This window comes from Miniopterus natalensis, chromosome 9 (genome assembly GCF_054644295.1).
Source record: "Miniopterus natalensis isolate mMinNat1 chromosome 9, mMinNat1.hap1, whole genome shotgun sequence".
In the NCBI taxonomy this organism is placed as follows: domain Eukaryota; kingdom Metazoa; phylum Chordata; class Mammalia; order Chiroptera; family Miniopteridae; genus Miniopterus; species Miniopterus natalensis.
The window spans coordinates 24,882,325-24,904,726 of NC_142089.1; the positions used below are offsets into that span (position 1 = coordinate 24,882,325).

The 22,402-nt window shown below is 47.7% G+C and overlaps 2 protein-coding genes across 4 annotated transcripts; one reads left to right on the top strand and one right to left on the bottom strand.

Annotated features, from left to right (window-relative positions):
* Positions 1–239: 239 nt before the first annotated feature.
* Positions 240–6,046, bottom strand: SVBP (small vasohibin binding protein). Of its 3 annotated transcripts, none has more exons than XM_087820371.1 (3): positions 5,973–6,046; positions 5,169–5,379; positions 240–672 (listed from the first exon to the last, which is right to left on the bottom strand). In XM_087820371.1, the coding sequence occupies exons 2-3, from the start codon at positions 5,280–5,282 to the stop codon at positions 586–588; spliced, it is 201 nt and encodes a 66-aa protein (XP_087676497.1). In that variant the 5' UTR covers positions 5,283–5,379; positions 5,973–6,046; the 3' UTR covers positions 240–585. The 3 variants fall into 3 exon arrangements, with proteins under 3 accessions (XP_087676497.1, XP_016060648.1, XP_016060647.1); XM_016205162.2 differs by lacking the exon at positions 5,973–6,046 and adding an exon at positions 5,651–5,793 and having other exon boundaries at positions 5,169–5,319; XM_016205161.2 differs by lacking the exon at positions 5,973–6,046 and adding an exon at positions 5,651–5,792.
* Positions 6,047–10,772: 4,726 nt separating this feature from the next.
* Positions 10,773–22,035, top strand: ERMAP (erythroblast membrane associated protein (Scianna blood group)). The gene is made up of 11 exons (XM_087820845.1): positions 10,773–10,857; positions 11,073–11,411; positions 11,830–12,111; positions 13,527–13,643; positions 14,190–14,222; positions 15,252–15,284; positions 17,084–17,104; positions 17,886–17,906; positions 18,004–18,030; positions 18,118–18,144; positions 19,613–22,035. Exons 1-11 carry the CDS (start codon positions 10,773–10,775, stop codon positions 20,290–20,292), a joined length of 1,665 nt encoding a protein of 554 aa, XP_087676971.1. The 3' UTR covers positions 20,293–22,035.
* The last annotated feature ends 367 nt before the right edge of the window (positions 22,036–22,402 follow it).

Genomic DNA, 22,402 nt, shown 5'->3' on the forward strand with positions numbered 1-22,402 from the left:
TAGTGGCTCATCTGGGAGTAAAGGGGCACAGATTTACACCATGTGGCTACAAACAGAGGATCAGGGGGCCGCAGAGCTTCAGCCCCAGGAAGAATGAAGACTGGAAGCAGTCGGTTCTTTCTCCCCTCTCCTCCACTCCCTCCTGAAGGAGCAAGGGGTTCCCTCTGCTCACCTCACCTTTTCTTTCCTGTAACATTCTTTTTGATCCACTTCTTAGGGCTAAGCACCCCAAACTAAAGTATGAGCAAATGCACATTTTATTTGTATTTTTGGAGATTTACAGTTTCACAAGAAACAATGATTTTTCTCAAACAATAGAAAAGGTTTTTTAAAAAAAGAATATTGTCTTAGAAGAATAAAACAGGTCTCTTTAGTAAGCACTGGGCCAATTCAAATCAGAGGAACCAGGGAAGCCGAAGTTACATACGGGAAGTTCAGATTTATCCAGTTTTAGGGATAACACAAAAGCCTTCTTGCCAGGTTCTGTCAGGCTCCAAATGGGCCATCTCAGCTTAAAACTGGTACTGAGCTCACAGACCATGACTCAGGGCCTCGGGGCCCCACTGCGCTTGCCACATGGGCGGCTCACTCTCCAGGAGGCTGCATCTGTTTGCAGAACTCATCAAACTGCTGCTGCTCCAGTTCGGTCATGACTCTGTTGAGAGCATAAATCTAAAGGAGGAAAAAAATGTGTTAGCAATAGACACAATTGCTCAATGTATCTTCAAACACAATAGGCGGTGTCATTTGAAGGTGTCAGAACTGCACCAGTAAGGGAACAGGAGAAGTAGATATTAATTCCATTTGGGGAACCAGGAAAGAAGCAGTGCAGCAGGTGACTTAACGTGGCCTCTAAAGGATCAGTAGGATTTGAAAAGGTAGAGATTGGGAAAGCGACTTGACAGGTGATGAGGGGAGAAAGGGATATTTTGATTAAATAAATAAAATGGAAAAGTAAATGATTAGTTCTGGAAACTTCAAGTATGCTAATATGAAGGATATTATAGAGGGGAGTTTGGGAAACTGGAGAAAACAAGAAGAATATGTCAGGAACTTAAATACCATGCCAAGGAATCTGGACTTTATCTGGCTGACTCTGGAGAGCCACCAAAGATAGGTGTGCAGGGGAACAACTTGATTATAACGGGGCTTTGGGAAAGATAACTGGAGACCATGTGCGAGATGGAGTGGAGGGAGGGGAGACTACAGGCCACCTAGGAGGCATCTATTACATCAGTGAGGACAGGACCCAGGGCAGGCAGTGGGGTGGAAGGAAAACTGCAAGAGACATTCTAAGGTGAAGGGCAGGGGTTCTACTTTGTTCCTTACCTTTCTTTATCCGTGTAGTCTCAGTCTGTCCACTAAAGAGCAGAAACATCCTACTTCCCAATTTATAGAGGAAAAAAATGAAGGGGCATGTTTGTGTGTAAGGAAAACAACTTGATAATTAAAAAGAAGACAAGAAAGGGGCAAAAAAAAGAAACTGAGAAGTGAGACATATAGAATACAAAATAAGAGCAGAATTAATGGAAAAGCAACCAAACGTACAACAGAGGATCACCAAAACTGCAAGATGGTTCTCTGAAAATGCTAAAGCAAACCTCCAACATGACTGATCAAGATAAAAGGGAGTAGGCACAAACAAATACTATTAGAATTTTTAAAATACACACATAATTACTGATATAATAGAGATTACAGAAAAACATTGTGAACTTTGTGTCGGTAAGTTTGAAAAGGTAAATGAAACAAATTCCTAGAAAGTAAAATGATCAAAACTGACTAGAATAAACAGTAAGCTTGAAGGATCCTATGGTCTTTTTTTCATAAAATTATTTTTATTGTGTTAAGATCCTATAATCTCTAAGGAAAATGGAATTCCACAATGTTGAAAATAATTACAAACACCATAACTGATTCTAAAAAATAATACTGATGGTTAAAATGGTCATGTTTTATCTTATATATATATATATATATACATATATATATATATAGATATAGATATATATGTATATATTTTACCACAGTAAAAACAAATAAAAAATAAATTTGAATGGTTTAAAAAAGATGCTGAATGAAGAAAGTCAGGCTATATTAACATATCAAGTTCAGAAACATGCAAAATTAGACAATATATTGTTACACTACAAAATATTATTAATTGTAAATTAATACAGAACAGCATGAAATTAAATGAAGGCACTGCCAATGGGAAGGGTCAGGGACGGGACCAGAGTGGGGCCCAAGGAGCTTCTGAGTGCTTGGTCATGTTCTACTTCTGTAGTTGGGTGGTAGGTACAAAGGTGCTTGTTTTACGCATCTTGTTTCAGCTGCACACACACACTAGTCAAACCTCTGCTTCATTCACACTTTAATGAGCATTTGTAACCTGCGCATTACTGTGCTAGGGACTGGAAGGATATTAAATGGCTCCTTGGAGACCTCCAGATCAAGGAGACAGGCTGGTAGGAGAAAGGGGAGAATAAAATAAGCAGAGAAACGAGAGACTCAAAGTGGATCAGGAGGTCCGAGCAAAGGAATGAAAGACTTTCAAGGTAGAAAGGGTCACCAACAGTATCAAACGCTGCTTCCACTGCCACATGTGCCTTCTTTCCCGTTCACCCTCACATCTCTCATTCACATCTAACTTTCTGGAATGTGGCATCCGTGCAGAATTGAATGGAAACTGTCTCTTCCTCTCCACAAAGGGGTCTTGTTACATTCCTATTTTAGGAGATTACATTCCAGGCAACACAAATAAAGAAAAAAGCAAGGCAGCTGTAGGGCAGGGCACTTTTTGCCGGAGCTGAAGGTCAGATCTGTTTAGCAGTCCTGCCCCCCAATCCCTCTTTAACTAGAGATTCTGGTCACATCGCTTCACTTTAAAATGAGGATAATCCCTTTTACCTCACAGTCATGTATTTGATGTCCCCCTACCGTATTGCAGGAAGGATTACCAAAGTTAAAACAGGAGTGACAATACCCGAGTAACAATAAGCCCTGACGTGAGGACCACACGTGGTCACGCATATGCAGGTTGGCCCCGTGCCTGGCACACCTGAAGAGTTCAACAAGTGCCAGCTGCTGCTAGAGGGCAACTCCAACATCACATTTCAGCAAGTCCACGTAAACACGATCAGCTGTCCAACGCAGAGGCCGCACACTAACAGGCAGCCGACTGCTTGGAAGCACTGCGATTCCTGATTAATAACCGCAGCCGTTCCCTGAGTGCTTTCTCTGTGCCAGGCACTGTGCTAAGTACTTTCCATATAACAGTTCAATTCCACATAACAATCTTGTGAGGCAGACATTATCATCTTCATTTTACCAAGGAGGGCTGAGGAACTGAGGTGCAGAGAGGACTACAGATCCAAGGTCACATGGGAAGAACTGGGGTTTATGGAGAAACTGGGGTTTGAAGTCAGACAAATACATCTAACCTGTGGAACCTCACCAGAAGGGTGTCAAGAAGGACATAAACAATGTCTTCAACAACATCTATACCTACAGTATGCACAAAGGACAGTTTCTAAGGGCTGTTTCTTACAGCAGGCCTCAAACTGTTCACTGAAGTGCAATGCAGGAAAATTATCAGGGGGCCTGGATCCAGTTGATGACGGGGAGGTGAAGTAAAGGGGGAACAATTTGTGAGAGGCCAGGTCCATGGCTCTCAGATGCTCTGCCTTAATCTAAAGGTAGATTTCAGCTGGTGGATCAACTTCACACACACTATTAAATTTACTTATTATGTACATTGTCTGTCTCCTGCACTGGATGCAAGCCCCAAAGGCAGGAATTCTCCTCTGCTTTGTCCCTTTATGTATCTCAAGTTCCTACAACAGTGCCTGGCACATAGTAGCAGCTCAATATTTGTTTAATGAATGGGTCAGATTAATAAAAATTTAAAGTCTGCCCCTGTCAAGTGTTGGGAAAGAAGAGCAATGAGAACTTGTACACTGCTAATGCAGGTGCAAACTTTTACAGTCTATTTGAAAGCAATTTGGCAACGTCCAGTAAAGTTGAAATGTACCTAGTAGTTCTAGTTCTAGTTAAATACACCCTATGGAAATTCTAACAGAGGTGCCAAAAGAGACATTTAAAAGTTTTTCATTACAGCAATGTTTGTAACAGAAAAAACAAAACAAAACAATAACTTAAATGCCTATCACTGGAGGAATGGGTAAATATACTAAAGTAGATTCATAAAATAGACTACTGTGAGCAGTGATGAGGAATTAACTGGATTCTTATATTAACATAAAATAGTTCTAAAAAAAATAATGTAAGCAAAATGCAAAATAAAACATGGAATTTTATTTATGTAAAATTTTAAACACCAAAAAATATTGTATGTTGTTCAAGGATATCTATTAATATATTTGAATGTAAAAGTATATTTAAAAATAATGGTTGCTCAAGGGTAGGAAAAAAGAGTATAAGATAGGAAATGGACAAAAGGGACTTCAAGTTTATATGTAATTTTTATTTCTTTAAAAAAAGACCCCAGGCAAATATGACAAAATGTTAACCACTCCCGATCGGAGGTGCTGAGTACTCAGGTGTTTGTTATATTTTATTTTTCTGTATATTTTAATTTCTATAAAAGGAAAGAAAAGGAATGAACAAAACAAACAGAAAGAGGGAAGAGTGCAGTAAGGATGCACTCTTTTAGTATTTCCCTGCTATGAAATACTAAAAGAAAACATGGATGTTGGGATGTGGCTCAGCCTAGGCAGTGTAAATAGTTTAAGCTTTTTATTCACAAATCGATGGTAAGTGTTGACTGAACAAAGGACACATTGGTGGGTGTAGAGCTTGGGCCTCTCCTTCCGGGTTATGAGTGGCCACTCTCCCCGCCAAATGCAGAACATCTGTGCCGGGGTGTCTGACATTTGCTCTCTCTCACTCTGAGCCCTCCCGCACATGCCCCTTCTTCCTCCTTTCTTCCTTCCCTCCGTTGGTGGGTACCACAAACGCTCTGTGCCAGTAGTCACCTGGAGACCTGACGCTAACTTGGCAGGCGACTCGGGGCTCATCTCTGTAAGCCTGGAGGACACCCGCTTGCCTGGAGGCAGGCAGGGCTCCCCACACAGCTCCACTAGCTCTCTTTCTAGCAGCATCTCCAGCAGACCAGCAGGCTATACAGGTCCACTCCTCAAGCTCACCTCCGCTCTTTGTCTTTGCTTCAGCTCCTGCTGGGCTGATTTTTGCTTCGCCTTCTCAACTCTGCTGACAGGTTCTTTAACTTTGGACTTTTCTTTACGTGCAGGTGGATCCATGACTTGGCTTCTGAATGCTTCTTAAGTCAGTTCTGACCTGGATGGTACAGAAAGACGGAAGGGAAAGGAAGGAAAGAAGCGGAGCGGGAAGAAGGGGCTGGGGAAGAGAAGAAAAGGAGGGAAAAAAAGCAAGAAAAAAAATCGCCAGTCATTGGCCTAACTAATCCCCGAGCTTTGCGCTTTCCTTGGACCGGTGAGGCAGCGTGGCCGCGAGGAAGACCAGGCTCCCGTCGCCACGACCCCGCTGGGCGTCCCCAGGCACATCTCCCCACTCCGGGCCTTAGTTTTCTGTCTGCAAAATGGGACAATAGTCCATTCCCTGGCCGCCTCCCAAGAGCAGCTGTTGAGGCCCGGATGAGGAGACTCACGTGAAAGCGTTTCACACACTGTGTCCTGGACCCAACGTGGGCTGCTAGAATTCTGAGGACGGAGGCGCAGAGGGACACGCCGCCGAAGCCTCACAGCGGGGCCGAGCCTCGCGCGGCTGCCAGCCTTCGGGCCGGGGCCTTCCCACCTCCGCCCCGCCCCGCAGCCCCGGCCCGGAGCCGCCCGCAGGCCCCCGCCGTCCGCGCCGACCCCGCCCCCCGCCCCCCGCCCCCCGCCCCCCGCAGGGAGGCCCCTTCCCGCTGCCGCCCTCTCCGGTGCAAAATGGCGGCGGAGGCGGGCGGCGCTCGGGAGTCCGCACCTTACCTCCCGGGCCCAGGACTTCGGGGCCCCGCCGCGTCCCCGACACCGCGCAGCAAGGGGGATCCTCGCCTCCGCCGCCCTCAGGCCGGGACTGCCCAGCCTGTGCCTCGGTGGGCGGGGCCGGGCCTGGCGGGGGGCGGGGCCGGCGCGCCGAGGCCCCGCCCCCAGGCAGCCCGCGCGTGCGCAGAGGGCTCGTCCGAACGCCTCGCTGCGGCTCCAGGCTGGGGAAGGCGCGGTTTCACAAAGGTTTTTCCCGGGAATATTTTCTGGGACAGCTGCTAGGCTTTGAAGAGTGAGATCTGAAACCTGCGGCTAGAACTGTAACTTTTTGAGCCTCAGATCATGAATTCGGAAAGCGGGGTTGGCGATTGCTGTCTTCTTGATTTCCGAGCTTATTAGGAAGATCAAGTGAGATCCTGTTTGCCACAGGACTTTGAAAAAGGAAACCGTCCGCAGTCCAAAAACACCCTGGCTGTCATTTTTCATTCATTATATTATCAAGGATTGAAGAAAATGGTAGATAAATGCTTTGACAACAGAAATCCTGTTTAATCTAACAACAAGAACAATAACAGTCACCTCTCTTCTGGGCTTTTTATGTTTCAGGCACTGTTCTTAGAGCTCCACATTCTTTAACTCATGTATTTCTAATAAGTATGTGTAGTAATATACTATTATTATTATCCCCATTTTGCAGATAGAGGAACAGAGACACTGAGAAGACAAGGGACTTGTCCAAGGTCACACAGCTAGTAAATGCACCAGCAAGTCTTTCAGCCAGGATTCTAGAAAGGACAATGGCCTATCCAAAGGAAAATGTGTTCAGGCCCACTACTTTTGTTCCTGTTGAATCAAATGATGGGTGCTAAGCAAACAGGGTGTTGCCCAGATGGACACACACAAAGTGTAAATTGTCACAACTTTTTGGAAATCAGTTTAGTACCACATATCAAAACCCTTACAAATGAGCACAACCTCTCAAAAAGACAAATACTGCATGATTCTATTTATATGGGATATCTAAAGTAGTCAAACTCTTAGAAAGTAGAATGGTGATTGCAAGGTTGTGTGTGTGTGTGTGTGTGTCTTAAAAATTATTGCTTTTGCAGCATCATTGAAAATGTCACACAATGCCACGTTGGCGTGGCTCAGCGGTTGAGCATCGACCTATGATCTGGGAGATTTGAGGTTCAATTCCTGGTCAGGGCACCTGCCTGGATTGCAGGTTTGATCCCCAGCAAAGGGCATGCAGGAGGCAGCCGATCAATGACTCTCTCATCATTGATGTTTCTATTTCTCTCTCTCTCTCCCTTCCTCTCTCTGAAATCAGTAAAAAAAGAAAAAAAGAAAATGTCACACAATGAAAAGGGCAAATAATGGCTTAGTATCATTTTGAATGTAATGATACTGGGGAACCTCCTGAAAGGGTCTCAGGGACTCCCAGAGTTCATGGACCACACATTGAAAACTGCAGTCCTAGAGAAATTCTTGCACATGTGAGCTAGAAAACATGTATCAAGAATGTTCATAGCAATACTGTTTGTAAAAGCAAAAGCCCAGAAACCATGTTTTTATAATCAAAAGAATGGACAATCTGTTGGTATATTCTTGCAATGGTCTGCCACACCGAGGTGAGTGAATGTAATGGAGCTCTGTGAATCAGTCTGGATGAATTTCAGTGTCTTAAATTGTACTCCACCCAAAGCAGAGTATGGGGCAAGTCTTTTCATATTTAGAAGGTGATCCCAATAAAACCCAATAAAATGTGCATTATTGAGCTAATGATGACTGTGGGCTACTGTGCTCATTCCCACTGAGGGCTCTCTGAGAATTGTGAAGAATACAGTTCAGAACTGTCCTCTGAAGGTTCGAGGCTAGAGTATTTTCCCCTGACTCCTGTCACTGCAGGTCGATCCCCTGAGGCATTAACTTTCCTGAACTCCTAGGCTGCATACAAGCCAAACAGCCTTCTCGAGCTTTGTAGAGAGCCCAAGTCAGATAACCAGAGCTGCTGTAGCCTTTTGGGTAACATGCTGGCAGCTTGTCTGCAAGTCTCAGCTACCCCAAAATCGGGTGAGTTGAGGGGACATGGTTTGGGCCACCATGGTGTCAGCTAGACTCAAAAACTAATGTTGAGTGAAAAGAGAAAATTATGGAGAATTATGTACAATGTACTCCATTTTTATAAGGTTGAAAAATACATAAAAGTATATAAAGCATTGGGTTTTCCCCAATATATATTATTATTTAAATATCATATAAGTAATATGTGCTCCTTGTAAAAACCATGAAGAGTAAAAATGAAAGTTTCTTTCCTACTCTCTCTCCTCTCCCATCAGTTTCATGTCTTTTCCAGAAAGAACCATTTTTTAAATTTATTTTTTAATTTAAGTATAGTTGGTATGCAATCTTATATTGGTTATATTAGTTTCAGGTGTACAGGATAGTGAGTCGACATTTTTATACCTTACAATGTGATCACCCCACTGATTCTAGTAGCCATGTGCCACTGGTAGACCCATCACATATTATTGACTGTATTCCCCTCCACCTTTTTTATCCATCCCTCCATCCCCTCCCTTCTGGTAACCATCCCTTCGGTCTCTGTTTCTATGAGTCTGGTTTTTGTTTTGTTTTTAAAATGCATTATTTAGGATACAATTATGGACATTATGAATATACAGTTACGGATGTTATGAGAACTGTGAAGACAGGCAGGAAAGGGTTTATCACAGGCTGGTAGACAGTAGCATGTTTGCTTGTCAGAAAGCGCGCCTCAGGGTGCAGCTGCAGATAAAGGGAGTGAGTTAAAGACGATGGCTAATTGGTGGGTGTCTTTGAAACCAATCTTCAATTTTACTCAGATTTGGAACGTAAATGGGAACAAGATTTTCAGAAAGGCTGCTTCAGGGTCAAAACGTGTGAAAGGGAATCGCTATGCAGTTAGCTGGGGAAGGAAAGTGTGCTGAGGGCCAAGGGCCCTCACACCCTGTGGCGCTCAGAGTTTCCCTCGTTTTTTTCAGGGAGGCTTCTCTTTGCTGTTTCTTTATCAGGGGCAGACAGGCAGGGAGTGGCTTGTTGGTGTGTAGGGACAGCTTGAAGGGAGTCTGTGGGAGCCCCTGGCTGAGCGCTGTGGGCATTAGAATGAAAGATGAGCTTTTCCCAGGCACCTCCAGAGCCCTTCCTGATCCCTCTGCCTGAGGCCTGATCTCCCTGGATGGATAGAGGGAGGATCGCCAGCTTGGAGACTCCAGCTCTGACGGACAAAGGGCCTCTGATTCCAAGGTGGTGAGTGCTCCTCCCTCTCCCCTCTCTTTGTTCTTTTTAGTCCTTTAACTTTCTCGGGATCCTCAAGTTTGTTGGAGAAACTATTCCCTTTCTCCTTACTCACAAGAATATTTATTTATTTATTTATTTATTTAAAATATGTTTTTACTGATTTCAGAGAGAGGGAGGGAAATGGAGAGAGAGAAACATCAACTATGAGAGAGTCATTGATCAGCCGCCTCCTGCACGTCCCCCACCGGGGGTCGAGCCCGGAACCCTGGCATGTGCCCTGACCGGGAATTGAACCATGATCTCCTGGGTCATAGGTCAATGCTCAACTGCTGAGCCACACCAGCCAGGCTCACAAGAACATTTTAAAGGACACAGTGAGGCAATGGGAAATGAGGATCACAAAAGGGGACAGGTGACCAGGGGGCTGGGTAGGTTTTGTCTGAAGACTCTCATTTAAGCATTATTGTCATCATTATTAATTATTACAACTACCACTTATTTAGCCCTTACTATTAGCCAGGACCTGTGCTGTGTTCTTTCAGGCCCATCATTTGTAGATTTGCAGGGTCTTCTTAAGTTGCTTGGAGTTATTAAGGGAACTTCTGCTGTAATGCTTTTTCCCAGCCCTAGAAGTAACCACTGTTTACTATCTACATTCTTGCTTTTTTTTTCTAAGCATCTTCTCCCTAAATTGTATCATACTAGCCATAGCTTTTTCAAATATATATGCATATATATCTTTATTGATTTCAGAGAGAGGAAGGGAGAGGGAGAGAGAGAGAGAGAAACATCAATGATGAGAGAGTCGTCATTGATCGGCTGCCTCCTGCACGGCCCAGCGCCTGCCACCCGGGCATGAGCCCTGACTGGGAATCGAACTGCCATCTTCTGGACCGAAGGTTGACACTCAACTGCTAAGCCACGCAGGCGGGGCTATCCATACCTTTTTTTTTTTCTTTTAAAAATATATCTTTATTGATTTCAGAGAGAGGAAAAGAGAGGGAGAGAGGGAGATAGAAACATCAGTGATGAGAGAGTCATTGATCGGCTGCAGCCCGCAACCCGGGCATGTGCCCTGACCGGGAATCGAACCCCGATCGCCTGGATCCTAGGTCGATGCTCAACAGCTGAGCCACGCCCGGGGGGCTCCATACCTTTTTAAAATATATGTTTCTATTGATTTGAGAGAGAGCAACGGAGAGGCACACTCAGTGTCTCACCGTCGGTCCTCACTCATGGCATTTATAGACTTAACCCTGATGCCAGCCTTCCTGTTGGGCACTCGCCTCCTTCCATGCCCACAATAATCCTGCTAGGAGGCCCATTTATACCCATTTTAAAGACGGAGGAACAGAGTCCCAGGGAAGCTGAGTGACACCGTTACACGGAGGTAGGCGCGGAGCTGGGGTTTGAGCTCCGGGCCGTGTGATTGCGGGGCGCCTGCGGGCCGCCTGCGTTGTGTGCTTTCTCCCGTCAAGCTCGCCAGCCCTCTCGGGCGTCTGCCTGTCTGTCCTCCTAGTTCGGATGGAGACAGCAAGTTCCTGCGGCTCCTGGCTGTCCGGCTGCCTCGCCACGCTCGTCTTCCTCCAGCTGCCCACGCCCGCGTCAGGTAGGAGCTCCTGAACCTCTGACCACGGGGCCCCAAGACCCAGGAGGCCCGGCGACCGGCCTCCTTCCTTCTGGGGGCCTCTTCTCACCCCGGCCTCTCCAGTGCCCTTCCAGGCTCTCCCCTTCCCCAGGCTATCTCCTTCCGCACCCTTCGCCCAGCTCGCTCCGTCCCGTCCCTCCCAGATCGCCAGGTCCCTTTTTCTCTCCGCGGCGCAGGGGACTCCGGCAAGTTCCACCTGGCCCCGCTAGGGGGCACCGCCAAGCTGCTCTGCCCGCTCGCGCTCTGGGGCGCCCCGAAGCTCGACGAGGTGCGGTGGCTGCGGCCGCTGCCGCTGGGGCGCTCGCGCGCGGTGCACGTGTTCCGGGACGACCGGGCCCGCGGCGAGGAGGTGGTGCCCGAGTACCGGGGGCGGACGGCGCTGGCGAGAGACGCGGCCGAGGGGAGCGTGTCGCTGGAGATCCGCAACGTCGGGCTGGCCGACCGGGGGCCCTACCGCTGTCGGGTCCGCATCGCAAACCAGAGTCGGGAGGGCACCGTGACCCTGCAGGTTGCAGGTCGGTTATTTTTCAAAGGGGGGGGCATGGGATGCTCTACTGGGGGGGGGGTCGGAAAGGCGCTAGGGTGCAGCCGGAGACTGTCTCGCCGTTCGCGAGGAGGGGGGTGGGTTGGGGGGGGTAGGGGGGGCGGGCAGCTGGCTTTCAGGGCAATCAGCCCCGGCCCCTGCTCCCCGGGAGACAGTCTCGGCCCTTCGCGCGGAGAAGGGGGGCGGAGAGCAGGCGTTGGGGGCAATCAGCCCCGCCCCCTGCTCCCCGGGAGACAGTCTCGGCCCTTCGCGCGGAGAAGGGGGGCGGAGAGCAGGCGTTGGGGGCAATCAGCCCCGCCCCCTGCTCCCCGGAGCGCCCGCGCGCGCGAGCGGAGGGCCCTGGCGGGGGCCGGGTCCTCTTAGGCCCTGCCAGCAGCTCTCCTTTCCAGTCCTAGGCTCTGACCCTTACATCCACGTGAAGGGCTACGACGCGGGCTGGATCCAGCTGGTGTGCAGGTCGGCGGGATGGTTCCCAAGGCCTTGGGCCGAGTGGAGAGACCCTCAGGGCAGGGTGCTTCCATCCGAGCCCCAGGCCCTTTCCCAGGACCAAGCCGGCCTCTTCGAAACAGCCGTGTCCAGCAAAGTCAGGGACAGCACCGTGGGCAACGTGTCCTGCACCGTGCGCAACGCGTTCCTGGGCCAGGAGAAGACCACGGCCATGGTCATAGCAGGTAAAAGCTGGGGCTGAAAACAGGTTCGAGCCCCTGGTGGTTCCAGAGAAAACTCCTACACGAATGGAAACTTTATAAAGAATTTTTGAAATAGTGAGAATAACACGTTTATTGTAGAAACTTAAAAAATACAGAATATTTTAAAGAAACAAACAAAAAATGGCCTATGATCGCACAAATTGGAGAGAACCACTGCCAACACTTTGGGGCATTTCTTTTAGGACTTCCTTTCGTGCATGTATCTCCGAGTGCATAGCAACATATATGTATTCTCCTGCCTGGGGTTCCCCCCCACACACTTACAGAGTCATGAGCATTTTTTGCCCATGTCCGTAAGCAGTTCTCTGAGACAGATTTTAAAGGGCCGTGTAGTGTTTTATTATGTGGGTGAAGCATAATAAAATTAATCAAAGCCCTATTTCTTGACATATAGATGGTTTCAATTTTTCCTCTAACAGTGCAGTGAACATCTTTGCACATAATTTGGGAAGCGATTCTGATTATTTTCTTAGAAAGTGTTTCTAGAAGTAGAATTCCTGGGTTGAAAGGTCATGAGCCTTTTAAAGACTCTTGAAACATGGAACCACATGGCAGAGAAGGGTGGTGTTACCGCCAAGAAAGAGTGTGGCCTGGGGTCCCAGGTGAGGAGGGATCGTGGGCCCCTGCTAAGGCCTTCGGTTCCCTCTCTGCCCGCCGTCCTCCCTTCCTACTGCCACTGGCTCTCACTGGTGCTAAGCCCTTTAAGTCTGCCAACCACTGGGCCTGGGACTGCGATCATCCCCATTTTACAGATGGCCAGCCAGGCTTGGAGAGGCTCAGTCTCCTGCCCAGGGTCCCCTGGAGGATGAGCGAGACTCACACCCAGCTTGGGCTCATCACCCCTTCTCGATTTCCTCTTCGCTTTCTCCCCCTGAGCTTCAGGCCCGCTGCTGTAGCCCCGCAGAAGTAGTTTTGCCCCCGCTGATATGGCTCAGGGTGAAGGGGTCGCTGATGGTTGTTCCCCAGCAAGTGAGGATTTGAAACGGGAGGCAGGTGGTGCTCAGGAGGAGACTACGGGTGATCACTGTGGAAGCACCTCCAGTTCTTCAAAGAACCTGGATAACTTTCCCATTGAATTACAGGGCCGGGTGAGGGTGTGATTGGGAAGCCGAGTTTAACTCACTGTCTTCAGGCAGGACCATCAGAACCACTCCTGAGAGATGAACATCTCACTTTAAAGTTATCTCTGAGTCATCCAGGGTGTGAGTGACTGAGAGAGGCATAAAAGCCTCATCAATCTTGGCTGGAGGTTTCTCCCGAGAGGTGACAGAGACAGTTGGGATGTGCCTGAGCCATCTTCCACGTGAGGGGGGCCCGTGGCCTGGAAGAAACTCTGAGCTATCTCCTGATGGTGGTCATTGGTGGTTCTGTTTCAGCCCCGTCTCCAGGGAGGGTCTCCCCCTCAGCAGTGGCTCTTGCTGTGATCCTGCCTGTCCTGGTGCTTCTCATCATGGTGGGCATTTGCCTCATCTGGAAGCAAAGACGATCGAAAGGTAACTAAGTGGTCAGGGGGCCCCGGGCAGCAGGAAGCGGGACTGTGGCTTCTCTAGGAAAAGGCTGGGAGGAAGGAGACATAGACGTGATGGTTATCCATAGGTTGGAGACCCTGCAAATTGGCTGGGAGAACACTGGTAGAACAATGCTCTGGGTACTCATATTACAGAGAAGATCAGAGAAACTGCAGAAAGCTCCTGGGAAGAGTTGTGAATCCCCAACTTTTGAGAAATTAAAAATAACTGATCATGCCAGTCTTCTAATTAATTAAAAAATCCAATTCTACCCATTGGATCAAACCCTCATAAATATGATTGCATTTCACAGGATCTCAAGGTCGTATGGCACCTTGAAAGACACATAGCCCAACACCCCTTTCCTTATCTGATGGTTTGAAGACCCTCTAATTCTTTCAAATGGTCATATAGCCACAGTGACAAGGAGCAAAGTCCTACTGAAGCAGCTTGTCCCTGGATAACTCTGCCTGTTAGAAAAAGCCTTTTCTTAGGCTGAGCTGATGTCTCTCTCTCTCCCACCCCATCCAGAGAAGCTTCTCTATGAACAGGTGATGGAGGTAGGTAAGTGTCCTGGGATGGGTGGGGATGGTTCTCTGTTTTACTCATTTTTGTGACTCCAGTGCCCACTAGTCTAAATTCTGTACCTGAAAATTCCAACATCTGCTGTCCTTGGTGGCAGCAGCAGGGTGGGGTCTATGCCTGTGATTTCCAGTCTTTGCTGACTCTGACCTGTAATAACTTGTCTTGCAGTATGTTTGATGATTTTGTCTGTGGACTCATTGCTTGATCTTAGTCTGTGGGAGTCGCTTAGGTCTAACATGGGGGAAGCTTTTATTCATTCAACAAATAACTGATAGCTGTCTGCTAAGTGCCCTGGACTGTACTAATGCTGGGTATACAACGGTGAGTCAAAGCAGACAGTCTGTGCCCTCTGGGAGCTTTCAGTCCAGCCAGGGAGGTATATGTGAATTAAATAACTGCACAAGCCAATGTAAAAGTACAACTGTACAAATGCCACGAGTGGAAGTTCTGGGGGCTGTGAAGATTATGACCAGGAGGAACCACCCAAGCTTCGAGGACAGGAGAGGAGTCCCCAGAGGAAGCGATGTTTGATCTGGAGGACGGGCAGGCATGGGGGAAGAGGGAATAGAAAACTACAGCAGAAAGAACAGCCTGAGGAAGTAACACTGTGCAGAAGTGAGGCCGGAGGTGACGGGGGACGAGGCTATGGAGTTCGGCGGGGCCAGGCACCGGGAGGCCTTGTGGAGCCCGTGAAGGACTTTAGTCTTTCTCCTCAGGCAGTGGTAAAGCAGCGAGTGGGATACCCCATCAGCACTGAGCTTCAAGAGGCTCTCTGGCTGCAGTGTTGGGAAGAGACCAGAAGGAACAAGACAGGATTGGGGGCAATTTTGGCTACTAGTTTTGTCATCCAGATGAGAGATGATGAGGGCCTGGATCAGGGAGGTGGCAGTGGCGACAGAGGTGGACAGGTTCAAGAGCACGTAAAATCAGTAGGAATCAGGGACCTTCAAGGTAATGGCACAGAATCTCACTTATTTTATTTTATTTTTTTTACTTTTCTCCCTCTAGAAAATCTTCTTTCAGACCATTCAAAAGAAAAAGGTAATTTAATGTATAGAATAAGGGGTAGGGAACAAATAATAACATATTCTTTCTCCTTCTACATAAATGCTGACAGTCTATTATTATACATACATTATGCAGGTACACACACACCCTCCATTAATGACTGGAATTTATCTTCCAGTATGAAGGGTCTATGGGATTGGTGGCTGTGGGTGAGGGGATGCTCATGGTAAAAATTCATAAGTCTGAGAAATCATGAGCTCCCTTTATCAGCTTTTCCACCAATCATCTAAAAAGGAGGTCTATATTCTACTTAAAAAAATAGATATATATGTTCACCTGGGATGTATGAGAATCTCGAGGATCCACACAACTTTTGCATTCAGACAGGTAACAGGTGGTGTGATACAGTGGGAGCTTCACAGGCTCTGGAGTCGGCGACACCTGGTCAGATCACTGGTCTGCCTTGGATGTGTCACTTCACTGCTGTGAGCTTTGGTTCCCTCATCTGTAAAATGGGAATAATAATTCCCCTCAGGATTAAAAGAGACAGGTTGAAAAAAACCTCTCCTATTACAGTGCCTGGAGCTCCTTTCCCTTATTGCCATTTCATCTTCATTAATTGAATGTTTGCTCTGGGTCATTGAGGGTAAAAGTTAGACACCTAGGGTACAAAAAAACAGGCAGGGTCCTTGCCCCTTGAAAATCTAGCTGAGAAGACAAGTCACTGGCTCCAAAATGGTTCCACACACAATGATTTGGGCATCTCCTCTCCTCTTCCCTTACATCTCCTCCCAAGATTGAAAGTGTGGGGTGCACACTGCAGGGACCCTGTGGCTGTCTGTCCAAAAGCAGGAGCCACAGTGTGGCCAGTGGTGAAGGCCTCTGACTAGGAGTCAGACACGCTTGGGTTTGAATCCTGTCTCCTTGGCCACTTATAACTGAATGACCTGGGTAAATTTCCATGTCCGTCTGAGCCTCAGACCACCACTGGGAATAATAATTATATGCATCTAACATTGTCAAGAGGGTTCAGTGCCTACCTCATTATGAGAACAGGATACAATAAATGGAGGCTATTAGTAGTGGAAATATAATATATCAATATTATATATAAGTAATATAATCAACATTATTATAATTAATAATATAACTATCATTATATAATTATAGCATTAATTATATTAATAACATGAACACAAACCATGAGCTCCTTAGGGGCCATATCATATTCAGCTTCACTGCCCTAATGTCTAATGCCTAATACATTCCCAGCTCTTCGCACAGGTCCTGGCAGTGGACTCAAATGTATAACTTCAATTCTCTGGCAGGGCCAATGCTAGGGAAAGTGTGGACTGGACAGCCCCTCTGGAGATGCCACAAGCACTCTCCGAAGCATGTGAAGCATACACATATGTCTCCAAACCATCTGGAATCTCTAAACCTGTGAATCTCTCTGCATGACTTCAGGGGAGTTGCCCTAGAGGATGATAAAGCCGTCACAAGTCAACGCTAGGCCTTCACCGTAGATGTTATAAACAGTGTGCAGCGAGGCACGCTCATGCACACATGGTTACAAACATATGGAAACACTCACACAGACAGTGGAAACGAAACCAGACAGACAGGAAGGGAAGAGGAAGGAGCAACCGCAGACCTGGGCAGTCTGGTGGCACCAGCACCCTGGCTTCCCAGTCCGCCCTTTGGGAGATGTGACTGCACTGGTGGCTGATAGGAGCATCATCCTTTCCATGGGGGGGGGGGGGGTGATGACCTTTCTGCTCAGAGATCCAGCAGAGCGTCTGCTCACTCATGCCTTTTTCTCTGTTTTTCAGGAAGGCTCCATAAATCCCTCAGTAAGTTCTGCTCCTCATTGGTGGCACGGACCTCCTGCTGCCAAATTCTCTGCTTTAGGATGGGTGTCAGTTTCGCTTCTGGGGCAGAAGAGAGGGGCCAGGGTACTGCAAGCCATGGGGCTGGAGGTTTCTTGGCTCTGAGTGGCCTTTTCTCAAATATCCCCTGCTCCCCTTTCCTGCACAATAGTCACCTAGTCTCTAAACGGGAAACGTTTAACCAAGAAGAGACGTAGCTCCCGTAGGTGAAGCCATCTGGAAGACCCTTTGTCACCAGGCGTGGCATCCCCTTAGGTGGGATCCCAGGTGGGTGGATCCTCAGTAAACCAAATGTGTGGAGCGGTTTCTGCACTGTCTCATGTACTGGAGCCTCTTTATTGTAAAAAAAAGAATCTTTGGACGTGACATGCCTATTTTATTTTACCTTGATTAAATATACACAAGAAACTCATAGAAATTCCGTGATAGCTTTAAATGAACTTATATTTTACTGTCCTCTCACAATACCTACCTATACTGTATTCCGTTGGTGTGACCTAGACGCGTGAGATGTGTTATTTAACCAGTCGTGGCCAGGTTTGGCTCATTAGGGATTTGCTGACCCTCTGCAGTGTCACTGGGCACGCCTGGTGCGGGCTGGAGCCACTGCTGCTGCAAGCACTGCCACGGGACGGTCAGGGTATTGCTAGTGCGGATCTGATGCGGGGATGCGGGGAGGGGACCGCAGTGTTATGGAAATGTGGAAGCCCTCCTTCTGATTGGTGAAACTGTTTTTATTCTTTAGAGAAACTCCGGAGTGAACTGAGTAAGTTTCCCATGTTCTTATAACTTCCGTGCCCACGTCTCTCCTGTTGCTCCTATATTTTCAGTGAGAGCTTACCCTCTCCTTTCTTGTTTTATAGAGTTGAAAAGAGCTGCTGCCGACTCAGGTGAGATGCACTGTCCCCAGGCTTGACCGCCCTCTGGGGCTCCCCACTCCTCCGCCCTTACGACCCCGACCCGTTTGTGTCTTGCAGGCTGGAGGCGGGCCCGGCTGCACTTCGGTAAGTTCCCCGGTCCCATCCGCCCGTTTCGGAGCCCAGCGCCCTGTTCCTTTGGAATGCAGGCTGATCTAAAAAAAAAAAAAAAATCAAACCTGTTTATCTGCTTATCAAATTTTAAAATAATATTGTGTTTTTTGTTTTTCGTTTTGGAGGGTCACAGTTAGAAAGTTTATTAGTTATTTGTGTGTCTTCTCCGGGCCTTTGCTCTTACCCCCACCCTGGCTACCTTTTGGTTTGTGAGGGATTCTTTCTGTATAAAGTGTAGAATCTCTTTGTCCTATTTGTCACAAATTACTTTTCCGAGTTTTTCATTTGCATTTTAGTTTCCTTCTATATATTTTTTGCTACATGCGCGCCTTAGTTTTATGCAGTCAGATTTTTAACCCTTTCCCTGCGCCGTTCTCCTGCCCGCCAGCGGGTAGAGAGCCAGGCCTTCCCTCCGTCTACACCGCTGCCACGGTCTTCTGGCCCTTGGGGGTTGGTGACTGAGATTCTCAGCGAAGAAGGGAATGGGTTGGGCAGATGCCCCAGTGGTGTAGACTACAAAAGGTTCTGTAGTTTTATTCTAAAAGATTCGCACATCTCTTTTAATTTATTCCTAAATATTTGTGTGTTTTGCTGCTGCTTCGGCGAGATCTGTTAGTTTCCCTGCTTGGGTCCTGGTCAGTTTTTCAGGCTGCCCATCCCCCTTTGCTCACGCCGTCTTCTTTCGAAGGCAGGTTCAGTGGCACCGCTGAGTCGGCCACAGGAGCGCACACCAGGTCCACCTGGCTGCCATTCTGGGCACTCGCCAACCATTCTCGCACCCGCAGCCCGGCTCGCTCCCACCGCCTGGGCCGAGTGCACATTTAATGGATTTAGCTCTCCAAGAAGGACCTGTTTTCTGTACTAGGGGAAGGAGGGAGACTCACCATGACCTTCCACAAATTTAAGGAAGAGTCTCTACTAACGTGTAAAATGATAGTTGGTGTGTGAAGGAGGCACTGCCCCATGCGTTAGTTCATCAAATGTGCACAAGGGCTCTACAGCGGAGGTGCTGCCTGTGTTCCCGTTTCACAGATGAACAAACTAAGGGAGATGCGTAAGGCCCCAGGTCCCATAGCTACTAGCCTGCGGCAGAGCTGGGATTCCAACTTCCAGCGTGGCTTCTGGGTCTGACATCAGGGCCGGTGCTTGTTACCGTGTGAGACTCCTCTGGGCCCTGGAAGACAGAGGCGGTGTTTCCTGGGGGATTAAGGCGGCTTCAGAGAGGAAATGTGCTCTCCTTTACCAAATACACGACCAGGGGGTGTAGGAGACGGGAAAGCACTTTTCCTTGGTTCCAGCACAGAGGGAGTAGAGGGAATCATGAACTAAAACGGGTCCCTGACGGGTTGGAGACCCAGGAATGATTTTTCCCTCCAAAGCCACCCAAAGATCCCGTAAGCCCTAGCCTTCCAGAACCTCACCTCTCTCTGCCTCTCTGCAGTGGCGGTGACCCTGGACCCCGACACGGCGCATCCCAAACTCATCCTGTCTGAGGACCGCAGATGTGTGAAGCTTGGGGACAGAAGGCAGTCTGTCGTGGACAACCCCCAGAGATTTGATTTCGTCGTCAGCGTCCTGGGCTCCGAGTCCTTCATGGCTGGTTGTCACTACTGGGAGGTGTACGTGGGAGACAAGACCAAATGGATCCTGGGGGTGTGCAGTGAGTCAGTGAGCAGGAAGGGGAAGGTCACCGCCTCGCCCGCCAACGGACACTGGCTTGTGCGACAGAGCCATGGGACCCAGTATGAAGCTCTCACGTCCCCGCAGACTTCTTTCCGTCTGAAGGAGTCCCCACGTTGCGTGGGGATTTTCCTGGACTATGAAGCAGGAATCATCTCCTTCTACAATGTGACCAACAAATCCCACATCTTTACTTTCACCCACGCTTTCTCTGGCCCCCTTCGCCCTTTCTTTGAACCTTGCCTTCATGATGGAGGGAAAAACACGGCCCCTCTAATCATCTGCTCAGAACTCCAGAAATCGGAGGAATCAGTTGTCCCCAAGCCAGATGCAAAAGGCCATGCAAATGGAGATGTGGCCCTGAACGTGGACTCTTCCCTCCTGCCCAGGCTGCCTGACCTCGGCCCCGCCCTCCAGGGGCTCAAGGTTCCTTCTTTATAGGGAGGTGCCTCATCAGCTGCTCCCCTGGCCGCCCAGCCCAGTGCTCTGGGCTTGCGTCTCCTGGCCCAGCACCTGGCTCTGGAACAGCTCATCTCCTTTCCCCGAATCTACACCCCTTCTTGGTTCTGTTCGTGCCCCCTTTCTCCCAGTTCTAAACCCTGCCTCCTTCTGGGGACTTGAAGTTCCCATTGCCCTGGAAGAATTCTTGCAAACCAAATGAACAATCAGGTTAGGTTTAGGTGGTGATGTCAAGTGTGTGTCATTGAGATCCAGGGGTTCTCCATTTGAGGGGCTATTTAGAAGGACTTCATCTTATCTCATCCTGCACGTGGGCTTTTAGTTCGTGGAGTTTTGGGGAGTAGCTCCTGACTTCTTACTTATTTCATCAAGAATTGCTTTTCTCTCTCTCTTTTTTAGTTCAGACCTTTAGCTCCCCAAAGCCAGCTTTTTAAAAGTAAACATACTTTGGGTCATATATGGGGTAGCGGGTGGCCAGGGGATAAAAATCAGCATCCTTTTCTATTTCCTTGATGCTATTTTCAACATATTTGGTGATATCCAGAGCTAATGTACATGTTTTCAAAGCGAATTTGCCTATTGATGACAACCAAGTACAGGGACTTTAGACATGGTAGCTGCCATCCTGCCAGGAGCACCACCAGGGAGCTGGTAAGCACAGCTCCAAACCCAGCAGGCCAGCTGTGCGTGGCCTTGAAAAGACAGCTATGGATGAGTCCGCCGGTTGCACCGGCCCTTTCGTTTGCCCTCCTGAGACTTAGAGAGGCCCAGCTAGAAAAAGTGGCAGTTTTAACCACCAATGTAGACACTTCCCCCCACAAGACATTATACTGGAAGTCTTGACTATTTGTGTGGCAGACTCTTAGGTCAGAGTATTGATTTCAGATAGGAAGTTGATAGACCAGGTGTGAGGATAAATAATGAATCTGATGTTTTGGTGTGGATTGCAGAAAGAAGCCTAGTCACTTTCAAGGCACTCCACAGATGTGACCTGGCCTCTTTTTGGAGATATTGGCTATCAGTTTGCAGATGGATACTTGGTTCTATCCAACAAAAACTAGATCTTTCTTTCAGAAATTCTCTCTGTTACTCTGTTAGTGCCTGTATTGGTCAGAGTTCTTCATAGAAACATAATATACATGTATGTGTGTGTATATATAAAAATATATACTCTTTTTTTTTTTTTTCAGAGAGAGAGATTATAGGAAATTGGCTCATGTGATTATGGGGGATGGCAACTCCCAAGATCTGCAGGGTTAGTCATCAGGGTTGGAAAGATCCAGGGGAGCCAATGGTTTAGTTCCTGTCTGAGTCTGGTGGCCCAAGACCCAGGAGAACTTATGGTATAACTCCAGTTTGAAAGCTGACAGGCTTGAGACCCAGGAACAACTGATATTTAAGTTTGAGTCTGAAGGTAGGGAAAAAGTGGATGTCCCAGTCTGAAGGCTGTCAGGTAGGAAATATTTTACTAAGGGGAGAGTCAGCTTTTTGGTTCTATTCAGGCCTTCAAGTGATTGGATGAGGCCCACCCATGTTAGGGCAATCTGCTTACTCAAGCTAATGATTTAAATGTTAATTTCATCCAAAAATACCCTTACAGAAACATCCAGAATAACACTTGACCAAATATTGGGGCACCCTGTGGCCCAGTCAAGTTGACATAAAATTAACCACCACAGTGCCCAAGCAGAATTTTTCTTTTTTTAGTCCTCACCAGAGGGGATATATATATATGTATATATATATAATTGATTTGAGAGAGAGGGGAAGGGAGAGAAAGAGAGAGAAACTTTGATGTGAGAGAAACATGTACCGGTTGCTGCTCGTACATGCCCTGACCGGGGATTGAACCTGCAACCTGGGTATGTGCCCTGACTGGATTCAAACCTGCCACCTTTTGGTGTATGGGACCACATTCCAACCCACTGAGCCATACCAAGTAGAATTTTTCATTTGCTTTTGTACAGTTCTTAAATAAAAGTTTGGTATATATTGTTCGTTATTTTCATTATGAATGAGAAGTTGTAGGAAAAGACTTTGGACTGATAAGAGAAGAACACATTACGGGATTGATTTCCAGACAGACTTGAAT

What these genes read in the sequence shown, in the direction of transcription:
- ERMAP (XM_087820845.1), top strand. Translation starts at nt 10,773, where the DNA reads ATGGAGACAGCAAGTTCCTGCGGCTCCTGGCTGTCCGGCTGCCTCGCC. An exon ending in AGACCATTCAAAAGAAAAAG is followed by an intron (nt 15,285 to 17,083) that starts GTAATTTAATGT and finishes TCTGTTTTTCAG; the next exon opens with GAAGGCTCCATAAATCCCTC. An exon ending in AAGGCTCCATAAATCCCTCA is followed by an intron (nt 17,105 to 17,885) that starts GTAAGTTCTGCT and finishes TTTATTCTTTAG; the next exon opens with AGAAACTCCGGAGTGAACTG.
- SVBP (XM_087820371.1), bottom strand. Translation starts at nt 5,282, where the DNA reads ATGGATCCACCTGCACGTAAAGAAAAGTCCAAAGTTAAAGAACCTGTC. An exon ending in AGCAAAGACAAAGAGCGGAG is followed by an intron (nt 673 to 5,168) that starts GTGAGCTTGAGG and finishes TTCCTCCTTTAG; the next exon opens with ATTTATGCTCTCAACAGAGT.